At 43.2% G+C, this 12,832-nt stretch overlaps 1 protein-coding gene across 1 annotated transcript in view; it reads left to right on the plus strand.

Annotated features, from left to right (window-relative positions):
- Window positions 1-9,062: 9,062 nt before the first annotated feature.
- LOC129693993 (adhesion G protein-coupled receptor E2-like) overlaps window positions 9,063-12,832 on the plus strand; it is a gene marked incomplete at its 5' end in the record, with an annotated part of 90,132 nt that continues 86,362 nt past the window's right edge. Inside the window, 2 exon segments of the mRNA XM_055630716.1 lie at window positions 9,063-9,171; window positions 10,991-11,027. Of these exon segments, the coding sequence (XP_055486691.1) occupies window positions 9,063-9,171; window positions 10,991-11,027 (146 nt within the window).

The raw sequence follows: 12,832 nt of genomic DNA on the forward strand, positions 1-12,832 counted from the left end.
CCATTGGAGATAGGATGTGACCTTGTGATGGAGCTAAAGATGGTGTATGTATAATGAGGAATGACAAGGTGGTCTGAAGTTGGACATAATAAAGTGGGGGAACGCAAGCGACTCAAATCATTAACATCAACAGTTGGTTTATTTTGACTTGCGCATGGGGAGATTCGTCTCAGTCAAAGGGCTGTTGATACACATCCACAAAACAATAGTTACAACAACAGGAAATTTATACACCAAGATGATTATTGATGATGTTGACGTAGATCAATGTGGGAATATACACAACGAAGACGACTTTTAATGGTCTGGCGTAATGCATACAGATGGACAATGTCTGTAGATCAAAGGTGTTATTCCATGGCTTGAGATTGCACTAAAAATCACCCAGGAGGATGCAACAATATTGTGCAAGTATCCCATTAGGCTTTGCAATACTAAAGGTTTTACTTATACAGCGGGCCAATTCTTTGATTATGAATGTTGCTTTTTTTGAGACAGCATGAAGTGTAGATGGAGTCAGTGATGGGAAAGTGTAGTCCGTGTGTGAAGGAATTGAGCTACTTCCATAATTCTGCTATCTCTTGTAGATAGACACAAAAAGCTGGAGTTACTCAGCGGGACAGACAGTATCTATGGAGAGAAGGAATGGGTGATGTTTCGGGTCGAGACCCTTCTTCAGACTGGTTAGGGATAAGTGAAAACAAGAGATATAAGCAAATGATGTAGAGAGATAAAAACCAATGAATAAAAGATGTGCAAAAAATTAACGATGATAAAGGAAACAGGCTATTGTTAGCTGTTTGTAGGGTGAAAACAAGAACCTAGTGCGATGGAGATGGAGAGAGAGAGAGAGAGAGGGAATGTTGGGGCTACCTGAAGTGAGAGAAATCAATATTCATACCACTAAGCTGCCAAGCGAAATATGAGATGCTGTTCCTCCAATTTGGTTTAGCCTCAATATGATAATGGAGGAGACCCAGGACAGAAATGTCAGTGTAGGAATGGGAAGGAGAATGAAAGTGTCCAGGAGATCAGGTAGGTTCAGGCGGGGCTGAGCGAAGGTGGTTCCGTAAAACCGATTCGCCCATTCTACATTTGTTCTTGCTGATGTAAAAGAGTCCACATCTTGAACAACGGATACAGTAGATGAGGTTAGAGAAGGTGCAAGTGACCTCGTGGACTTGGACAGAGGTGTTAACAAAGCAAGCTGCGATGCAACCCAACATTATGCTTTCTGTGATCCATCTATAGAAGAATGTCTACATTGGAGATATGCTAAATTTCCTTAGTCTCCTGAATAAATAGATGCCTTGGTGTACCCTCTTGGCTGTCATTTCAATGTGGTTGGTCCATGGCAGACCGTTGATAATATTTATGTCAAGGAAGCTCTCAACCATTTCCATTCTTGCATCATTGTTGCTGATTGGGTCATGTACTCCACGATGTTATATAGTTATAGAGTGATACAGCATGGAAACAGGCTCTTCGGCCCAACTTGCACACACAGGCCAACATGTCCCAGCTACACTAGTCCCATCTGCCAGCATTTGGGCCATATCTCCCCAAACCTGTCCTCCCCATGTACCGGTCTAATTGTTTCTTAAACATTGGGATAATCCCTGCCTCAACTACCTCCGCTGGCAGCTTATCCATATACCCTCCACCACTTGGGTGAACAAGTTACCCCTCAGATTCCTATGTTTAAGAAAGAACTGCAGATGCTGGAAAAATCAAAGGTAGACAAAAATGCTGGAGAAACTCAGCAGGTGAGGCAGCATCTATGGAGAGAATGAATAGGCAATGTTTCAGAATGAAGAAAGGTCCAGACCTGAAACATCTCCAGAGATGCTGCGTCGCCCGCTGAGTTTCTCCAGTACTTTTGTCTACCTCAAATTCCTATTAAATCTTTTCCCCTTCATATTAAACCTATGTCCTCTGGTCCTCGATTCACCTACTCTGGGCAAGAGACTGTGCATCTAGCCCATCTATTCCTCTCATGATTTTAAACTCCTTTCTAAGATCTCCCTCGTCTTCCTGTGCTCCAAGGCATAGAGTCCCAGCCTACTGAACATCCTATAGCTCAGACCCTCTAGTCCTGGCAGCATCCTTGTAAATCTTCTCTCTACTGTTTCCAGCTTGTTTCCTGAAGTCAAGAAATAGCACCTTTGTCTTACTGCTATTGTCCTGACACAATGTTCCTTTGTTCTGTACTCTTGGCTCATCATTGTTAGTGATCCAGCCCACTGCAGTGGTGTCATCTACAAACTGATGGAACGCCCAGGAGCAAAGAAGACTGCAAAAAATGGTGAACACTGCCCAGTCCATCACACGTACTAACCTTCCCACCATCTAAGGGATTTACAAGAGTCACTGCCACAAAAAGGCAGCCAGCATCATCAGAGACCCCACGCCTCCTTGGCCACACTCATATCACCCCTGCTCATCATCAGGAAGAAGATTTAGGAGCCTGAAATCTGCATTATTCAGGAACAGCTTCTTTCCTGCAGCCATCAGCCTATTAAACACTACAACCTCTAAATAAGCTCTGAACTACATAGACATGGGGACATTAGTTTTATCTTTTTGTACTATTATTGTGTGTCCTTTTTGTTTGTGTGTAGGTACTAATATATATATAGTATATATATTGAAATTTCCAATTCATTGATCATATTGTAAACAGAGTGCTATGTTTACATATTCTGTTGTGCCGCTGCAAATAGGAATCTCTTTTTTTAATCCTTGTTTGAGGCGTACCGTGGCCCTATCCCCGAACTCTACCTCCACTACATCGACGAATGCATTGGTGCTACCTCGTAACATAGAAACATAGAAACATAGAAATTAGGTGCAGGAGTAGGCCATTCGGCCCTTCGAGCCTGCACCGCCATTCAATATGATCATGGCTCGTGTACACATACAGAACTCACTGACTTGATCCATTTCACCACTAACTTCCATCCGGCACACAAATTCACCTGGATTATTTCCGACATCTCCCTACCATTTCTGGACCTCATTATCTCCATCGCAGCTATCAGACTACTGACCGACATCTCCTATAAACCCACTGACTCCCATGGCTATCTGGACTACACTTCTTCCCACTCTGCTTCCTGTAAGGACTCTCCTACTCCCAATTCCTCCATCTATGCCGCATCTGCACCCAGGATGAAGTGTTCCAAACCAGGGCATCAGAGATGTCCTCATTCTTTAGAGGACGGGGGCCTTCGCTCAGACACCTTCGCTCAGTTCGCAATAACCAACCTGATCTCCCAGTGGCTCAGCACTTCAACTCCCCCTCCCATTCCGAATCCGACCTTTCTGTCCTGGGCCTCCTCCATGGCCACAGTGAGTCCCAACATAAAGCACCTCATATTTTGCTTGGATAGTTTACACCCCAGCGGTATGGACATTGACTTCTCCAATGTCAGGTAGTCACTCTTTCCTCTCCCACAGCCCACTGTCTCCGCCTCTTCATTTCTTCTTCCTGCCCCCACCACACCCACACATGTCTGAAGAAGGGTCTCGACCCAAAACTTCACCTATTCCTTCGCTCCATAGATGCTGCCTCACCCACTGAGTTTCTTCAGCATTTTTTCTATCTTTGATTTTTCCAGCATCTGCAGTTCCTACTTAATCATTTTTTTGATTGGGACATGTGACAATAAAATACTCTTGACTCTTGAGTTTGAGCTGAGTTTGACCACACTGTCATGAGTGTTTTGGGAGTATAGCAGGGACTGAGCAGGGATCCAGTGGGATACCCGTGTTGAGAGTTATTGTGGAGGATGTGTTTTTACCTTTCTCTACTGATCGTGGTCTGGGTCAGAAAGTCTAGGATCAAGTGGCAGAGGAGTGTATATAAAATGTAGGATTAATGGAGGTGGGCGGTTGATTGTTGCACGGACTCAATGGCCCGTTTCTCTGCTGTATGACTAACTCTAACTGGTGTATGACGAACTTTAACAGCTCTTAGCAGTTTTCTTCATCACATATTTGAGGAGCTGCTGAACTCTTCTGTTAATGTTGTCAATTGGCAAAGCATTAACCATAATCCATCTCCTTCTTTGCAGCTCTGTGGGAACGGAATAATGTATGGACATGGATTCTTCCAATATCTAACCCTGTTCTGGTTTGTTTTGCAGTGATTTACAACAGCCATCTGACGTTTCTAGTTTCATCCAAAAACTGTACAGATGGATACATGAGGCCATCAAATAGCACGTGTATAGGTGAGTCAGAATACAATTTCACTTGAGAACGTTCATTCTATCGTTCTATTCTATCCTTTGTATCGCTACCTGTCAGCCAGGGCTCGGCAAAAGAAATAAGCAACTCATTTTCTTGGACTATTCATAAGTAAAGGATCCCTTGTAGTTGAAGGTGAATGGGGAGGCTGTTGTGCCCAAACATCCACACTTACAGACTGGACCAGGGCAGGTGGGCTTTTGGTTATCACAGCAACAGTATGTGGAGCAGGAGCAGGCCATTTGGCCCATCGATCCTGTTCAACCATTCAGAATGGTCACGACTGATCACCCACACTCTGTGTCCAGTTGCAGCTTTCTCCACAGCCCTTGTTCCCTTTAACCCCCAGAAATATCCAACCACTTACATATATTTAATGATTTGGCTTCAACACATTTCAGTGGTGGAGAATTTCACAGAATCACCATTCTCTGGGAGAAGACATTTCCTGTCAGCCCCCTTCTTAACTGGCTGACCCCTGACCTTTAGTCTGTGACCTCTGGCCTGAGAGTCTCTGACCATCAGGAACACCTTCCTGCATCCAGTTCTATTGTTGTTCAGTAGAGTCTATGACATCCCCCTCATTCTCCTAAATTCTAATGAAGGTGGCCCTAATTAATACAGTCTCTGCATTTATCAGTCTTGCCATCCAGTGTCTACCAGAGAGCCAGTGCCATAGAGCATGAACACAGGCCCTTCGGCCCAACTTGGCCATGCTGATCAAAGTTCTTCACATTTGGCCACATTTGTCTGATATCCTACTCAACCTTTCCTATCCATCTACCTGTCAAAGTGTGTTTATAACATATAACATATATAACATATAACAATTACAGCACGGAAACAGGCCATCTCGGCCCTACAAGTCCGTGCCGAACAACTTTTTTCCCTTAGTCCCACCTGCCTGCACTCATACCATAACCCTCCATTCCCTTCTCATCCATATGCCTATCCAATTTAATTTTAAATGATACCAACGAACCTGCCTCCACCACTTCCACTGGAAGCTCATTCCACACCGCTACCACTCTCTGAGTAAAGAAGTTCCCCCTCATGTTACCCCTAAACTTCTGTCCCTTAATTCTGAAGTCATGTCCTCTTGTTTGAATCTTCCCTATTCTCAAAGGGAAAAGCTTGTCCACATCAACTCTGTTTATCCCTCTCATCATTTTAAAGACCTCTATCAAGTCCCCCCTTAACCTTCTGCGCTCCAGAGAATAAAGACCTAACTTATTCAACCTTTCTCTGTAACTTAGTTGTTGAAACCCAGGCAACATTCTAATAATCTCCTCTGTACTCTCTCTATTTTGTTGACATCCTTCCTATAATTGGGCGACCAAAATTGTACACCATACTCCAGATTTGGTCTCACCAATGCCTTGTACAATTTTAACATTACATCCCAGCTTCTATACTCAATGCTCTGATTTATAAAGGCTAGCATACCAAAAGCTTTCTTTACCACCCTATCTATATGAGATTCAACCTTCAAGGAACTATGCACGGTTATACCCAGATCCCTCTGTTCAACTGTATTCTTTAATTCCCTACCATTTACCATTGTACGTCCTATTTTGATTTGTCCTGCCAAGGTGTAGCACCTCACATTTATCAGCATTAAACTCCATCTGCCATCTTTCAGCCCATTCTTCCAAATGGCCTAAATCACTCTGTAGACTTTGGAAATCCTCTTCATTATCCACAACACCCCCTATCTTGGTATCATCTGCATACTTACTAATCCAATTTACCACTCGTTCATCCAGATCATTGATGTACATGACAAACAACAAAGGACCCAACACAGATCCCTGAGGCACCCCACTAGTCACCTGCCTCCAACCCGATAAACAGCCATCCACCATTACCTTCTGGCTTCTCCCATTCAGCCACTGTTGAATCCATCTTGCTATTCCTGCATTTATACCCAACAGTTGAACCTTCTTAACCAACCTTCCATGAGGAACCTTGTCAAAGGCCTTACTAAAGTCCATATAGACAACATCCACTGCTTTACCCTCGTCAATTTCCCTAGTAACCGCTTCAAAAAATTCAAGAAGATTAGTCAAACATGACCTTCCAGGCACAAATCCATGTTGACTGTTCCTAATCAGACCCTGTTTATCCAGATGCTTATATATATTATCTCTAAGTATCTTTTCCATTAATTTGCCCAACACTGAAGTCAAACTAACAGGTCTATAATTGCTAGGTTTACTCTTAGAACCCTTTTTAAACAATGGAAAAACAAGTGCAGTACGCCAATCCTCGGGGACTATTCCCGTTTCTAATGACATTTGAAATATTTCTGTCGTAGCCCCGGCTATTTCTACACTAACTTCCCTCAATGTCCTAGGGAATATCCTGTCACGACCTGGAGACTTATCCACTTTTATATTTTTCAAAAGTGTCAGTACTTCTTTTACTTTGAACCTCATAGTATCCATAGCTACTCTACTAGTTTCCCTTACCTCACATAATTCAATATCCTTCTCCTTGGTGAATACCGAAGAAAAAAAAAGTTCAATATATCCCCATCTCTTTTGGCTCTGCAGATAGCTGTCCACTCTGTCTCTCCAATGGACCAATTTTATCCCTCGTATCCTTTTGCTATTAATATAGCTTTAGAAACCCTTTGGGTTTACTTTCACCTTACTTGCCAAAGCAACCTCATATCTTCTTTTAGCTTTTCTAATTTCTTTCTTAAGATTCTTTTTACATTCCTTTTACTCCTCAAGCACCTCATTTACTTCATGCTGCCTATAATTATTGTAGATCTCCCTCTTTTTCCGAACAAGATGTCCAATTTCCCTTGAAAACCAGGGCTCTTTACAATTTTTACTGTTTCCTTTAAACCGAACAGGAACATAAAGATTCTGTACTCTTAAAATTTCCCCTTTAAATGTCCTCCATTTCTCTTCTACATCTTTCCCATAAAACAAAATGTCCCAGTTCACTCCTTTTGAATCATCTCGCATCTCATCAAAGTTAGCCTTTCTCCAATCAAAAATCTCAACCCTAGGTCCAGTTCTGACCCTCTCCATAATTATATTGAAACTAATGGTATTGTGATCACTGGACCCGAAGTGCTCCCCAACACATACCTCCGCCACCTGTCCCGTCTCATTTCCTAACAGGAGGTCCAGCACTGCCCCTCCTCTAGTAGGTACCTCTATGTATTGCTGCAAAAACTATCCTGCACACATTTTACAAACTCCAACCCATCCAGCCCATTTACAGAAGGTGTTTCCCAGTCTATGTGTGGAAAGTTGAAATCTCCCACAATCACTACCTTGTGTTTACTACTAATATCTGCTATCTCCTTACATATTTGCTCTTCCAATTCTCATTCCCCGTTTGGCGGTCTATAATACACCCCTATAAGTGTTGCTACACGTTTCCCACTTCTCAATTCCACCCAAATAGCGTCCCTAGAGGAGCCCTCCAATCTATCCTGCCAAAGCACTGCTGTAATATCTTCCCTGACTAGCAATGCAACACCTCCACCTCTTGCCCCTCCAATTCTATCACACCTGAAGCAACGAAATCCTGGAATATTTAGTTTCCAATCACAGCTTAAATGTTGTCGATAGCACCTGCCTCAACTACCTCCTCTGGCAGCTCATTGCATATCCCCACCATCCTTGAGTGAACAAGCCTCCATCAGGTTTGTGTTACCATAAACATGTGTCTCCTTGTTTTTGATTCCCCTGCTGTGGGTAAAAGTCTGTGCATTCACTATCTATTTGGTTTAGTGATGCTGCATTAAAACAGGCTCTTTAGTCCACCAAGACCATGCTGACCATTTATCACTCATTCACATGAGTTCTGTTTTATCCCACTTTCTTATCCTCTCCCTGTACACTCGGGGAAATTTGCAGAGAGAGGGCCAATTCAACTGCAAACCTGTACATCATTGGGATGAGGGATTACGCCAGAGAACCCAAAGTAATCCCACACAGTCACAGGGAGAACGTGCAAACTTCACACAGATAACACCCAAGGTCAGGATCGAACCTAGGTCTGGATCAAACCTAGGTCCCTGGCACTGTGAGGTAGCAGCTCGACCAGCTGTGTCAACCTAAATCCCTTCTGACTTTCTACATCTCTGAAGGATCAACCTCCAGCCTCCTACACTCCAATGAATAAAGTCCTAGACTGCCCAACCTCTCCCAATAGCTCACCCCCTAAAGTCATGGTAATATCCTAGAAAATCTTCTGTCTGCTTTCCAACTTAATGACATCCTTCCTGTGACTGGATGACCAAAACTAAAATCAGTACTACACATGGACATAAAGTAACTCAGCAGGTCAGGCAGCATCTCTGGAGAACTTCATTAGGTGACATTTCGGTTCGGGAACACTGATTGCAGACGCCATTTAAAATATTTAATCTGAAGAAAGATCCTGAAGTTTGAAAAGTCTGATGAAAGATCCCAAACTGAAACATGCTGCCTAACACATTGGGTTACTGCAGTACTTTGTGTCTTTTTTCATAAACCAGCACATGCAGTGCCTTGTTTCTCCATTCAAGTCCCCTATCACCTTGGCTCTGCCTGTCTTCACCCTTCCATGCTGTGACTCAGACCCATGCCCAATGTTACAGACCTGACTGCTGCTGCTCTCCCCTGACCAGATATCCCCCTACTGAATAGTATCCAAAAGGGCATACCTGTTGTCAAGGGGAATGGCCACAGGGGATTACTGCACACACTCTGCCTGCCTGCTCCCTTTCCTGGTGATCATCCATCAACATTCTGCCCATACTCTCGGCATGACCACCTAACTGTAACTATCTATGTCCTTCTCAGTCTCCCAGATGATCCCTACGTCATCCAGCTGCTGTTCCAGTGCCCTAACGTTACCTGTAAGGACCTGCAGCTGGGCACGCCTCACCCAGGTGCAGTCCTCAGGGACACTGTAAGTCTCCCTGACTTCCCACATCTTGCAGGAGGAGGATGCCTCCTCTCCTCCTCCCATAACTGCCGTTTCTACAGTACTAAACAACAGAAGATTTACGAAAGAAAGAAAAAGCACTGACCACACCTTGTCCCACCATCACCCTCCACACCAAACCCTGTTGTGCTAAAGCCTCACAGTTACCTTCAGCACAGTCACTCCCAACAGGCCACTCCTTTAGTGTCTGCCTTCATTATCATGTACCCGCTAGCAGCAGTCACTCCAGGATGCGAACTGCTTTCAGCTACAAAACTTAATGTGTCTCATGAAGTGGCTGCTGACTTAAAAGTTCCTCTCTTTGTTCCTATTGTCAGTTGCTCCCTAAATATGATCCTCTGGCCTTTTAATATTGTGAGCTTCTCCTTTCAATTGCAAGAACTGAATGTTTTTCTCCTTACATTTGTTCTGTAATCGGATCATCCGTCCTCCGATATGGGAACTGCACATTGGACTCCTGGTGCACTAACAAGGGGCCTGTAGGATTGTTGCTCCTGAACTCAAATCCTCCCACGGCAAAGGCCAACCGATCATCTGCCATCCTATCAGCTGCTGCGTCTGTATGCTCCCATCCCGCCACTGGTGCACATGGACACCAGGTCTCATGGTGCCACCCCTTTTTAGAATCTGAGAACACTCAGTTACTGAACCCTATTGTTCCCCACTGCCTGCCACTCATAGAAATTATTGTTTATCATTTATTTTCTGTGAGCCAACCCATTCTTTCTCCATGAGCAACGTGCTCCCCAAACGCATGTTTTAAATTTGCACGATAACCTCTTAGATGGGAAGTTATCAATAGCTGTCTGAACGTGGACCATATCCACTATTTCTCCCTCATTCTGCTGGTTACATCTTGTTATATCCTGAAAAAGATCCAGTATGCTTGCCAAACATAGTTTCCTGTTTCTGATTACTTTATCCAGTTCTGTCACTCTTCTCCAAGTGTTCTATTATTGTATCTTCTACAATTGAAAACGCATACCACCAGATTCAGGAATAGCCACTTCCTCTCTGCTATCAGACCACTGAATGGTCCATAAGCTGTACCAATTCTCCAACCATTGCGGACCTTGGACTTTTTCTCTGGAACAGTTGCTCTACAACGCTAAGAATGTATATTTTCTTCAGTCTACCTGTGGCACCTGCATTTATTGAATTGAATTGAATTGAATTTCCTTTATTGTCATTCAAACAAGTTTGAACAAAATTTTGTACCATGCAGTCACGACAGAGAAAAGCAACAGAACACACAATGAACACAATTTCTGTCCTGGGCTTTTTCCATGGCCAGAGTGAGGACCACCATAAATTGGGGGAGCAGCACCTCATATTTCGCTCGGGCAGTTTGTAACACAGCAGTGTGAACATTGACTTCTCTAATTTTAGGTAGTCCTCACTTTCTCCTCCCCTTCTCTGCTCTCACTCAGCCCTCTGGCTCCACCTCTTCCTTTCTCCCTCCCCCTGCCCCCATCACATCAGTCTGAAGAAGGATTTTGACCCGAAACTTTGCTTATTTCCTTCGCTCCATAGATGCTGCTCCACCCACTGTGTTTCTCCAGCATTTTTGTCTATTTTCGATTTTCCAGCATCTACAGTTCCTTCTTAAACATACTTATCCATGTGTTGGGAAACGAATCAGGCCAGGTGATTGGTGTTACGGTGGAAGAGCATGTTGGGGGTTAGTGATCCTGACTGTATGTTTTAGTTTGTTTTGTATAGGGATAAATTTGGACTTTGCTGTAAGGAACTAAATTGGATTTGCACATTATGTTGTTAATAGACGGGAGCTCAGGCGGGAATAATGGAAGCAGTTGATAGTAAGTCCTCATTGATATGTGGCAGTCATTTAAAGGCCATTTGATTAAAGTTCAGGACTGTTCCATGTTCCAGTAAGAAGGAGGGATAAGGATTGCAAAGTAAGAGAACTTCATATGACTGAAGAAGTAAATTGGGTCTAAAGGAAAGAACAACTGTATGCAAGTTTAAGAATTAACGGAATGATTAAAGGTATGTAAATCAATGAGCAAATAACTCAGGCAGGTAATTGGAAGGGCCAAAAGGAGCCTCAAATTGACATTGGCAACTTTTCACCAAAGACTTGGAGGATCAGTGTGGAGAATGCTAACATGCAAGAGCAGTTTGAGATTAAGAAAGAGGAGGTGTTGGGACTTTTAAAGATCATTAAGGTGCATGAATACCCAGGGCCTGATGGGATTTATCCGAGGTTATTGAAAGCAACAAGAGGGCAAGAGCCTTGACAAAGATCTTTGCATCTTCTCTAAGCACAGACGACATCCCAGAAGACTGAAGGGTCAGTAATGTTGTTCCTTTGTTTAAGAAGAGAATTAGAGAGAATCCAGGGAATTGTAGCTCAATGAGCCTCACATCAGCGAGGAAGATATTGGAGAGAATTTTTCAGTATCGGATTTATACCCATTTGGAAGAGAATGGGTAAGATAGAGATAGTCAGCATGGCTTTGTTCATGCTAGATTGTACCTTACTAACCTGATGTAGTCTTTTGTGGAGATGATGAAGATGATTAATGAGGGTAGAGCAGTGGTTGTTGTCTACATGGATTTTAGTAAGGCATTTGTTAAAGGTCCCATGGTTTGCTGATTCAGAACATTATGATGCATGGGATAAACAGTGACTTGGTCATATCGATTCAGAACTGCCTTACAGATAGAAGACAGAGGACTGTGGTGGAAACAATAATCAGGTTGGAGGTCTGTGACAAGTGGAGTTCCACAGAGATCTGTTCTGGGATCTATGCTGTTTGTGATATATCTAAATGACTTGGATGTGAATTGTACAAGGCATTGGTGAGACCAATTCTGGAGTATGGTGTACAATTTGGGTCGCCCAATTATAGGAAGAATGTCAACAAAATAGAGAGAGTGCAGAGGAGATTTACTAGAATGTTGCCTGGGTTTCAGCAACTAAGTTACAGAGAAAGGTTGAATAAGTTAGGTCTTTATTCTCTGGAGTGCAGAAGGTTAAGGAGGGACTTGATAGAGGTCTTTAAAATGATGCGAGCTTGACGGTTTGGTTGCGCTTAGAGAAGGGGTTTAAAGGTATTGCACGGTTCGACACAACCCATAAAGTCTCATTGTATGCGGATGAACTGCTCCTGTACATCTCGAATCCAGTCAGCTCTCTCCCTGTGATTACGAATATTTTGGAACGGTTCGGTGCGTATTCTTGGTTATAAACTTATGAGCTATTACCGATTAACTTATATGGTTATATATGATTATAACTCATTGGCTAAGCAGCTTCCTCGCTCTTTAACCTCATTCAAATGGGCGGAGGACGGATTTCGCTACCTCGGCGTTTTTTATTACAACACCTATATCTGATATGTTCCACACAAACTTTCTGCCTCTGGTTGAGAAAGCTGAAAGAGATTTTGACCGCTGGTCAGTTTTACCGCTGTCCCTCGCGGGCCGGATAAATCTGATCAAGATGGTCGTCCTACCCAAATTCCTGTATCTTTTCCAGCACGTCCCTATACTTATCACTAAATCTTTTTTTGATAAATTAGGAACGACAATATCTAAATTTTTTATGGGGTAGCAAACCGGCTAGAATCCGAAAGGCGATACTGCAGTCTCCTAAGAG

This window comes from Leucoraja erinacea, unplaced genomic scaffold, assembly GCF_028641065.1.
Source record: "Leucoraja erinacea ecotype New England unplaced genomic scaffold, Leri_hhj_1 Leri_519S, whole genome shotgun sequence".
Lineage (NCBI taxonomy): Eukaryota > Metazoa > Chordata > Chondrichthyes > Rajiformes > Rajidae > Leucoraja > Leucoraja erinaceus.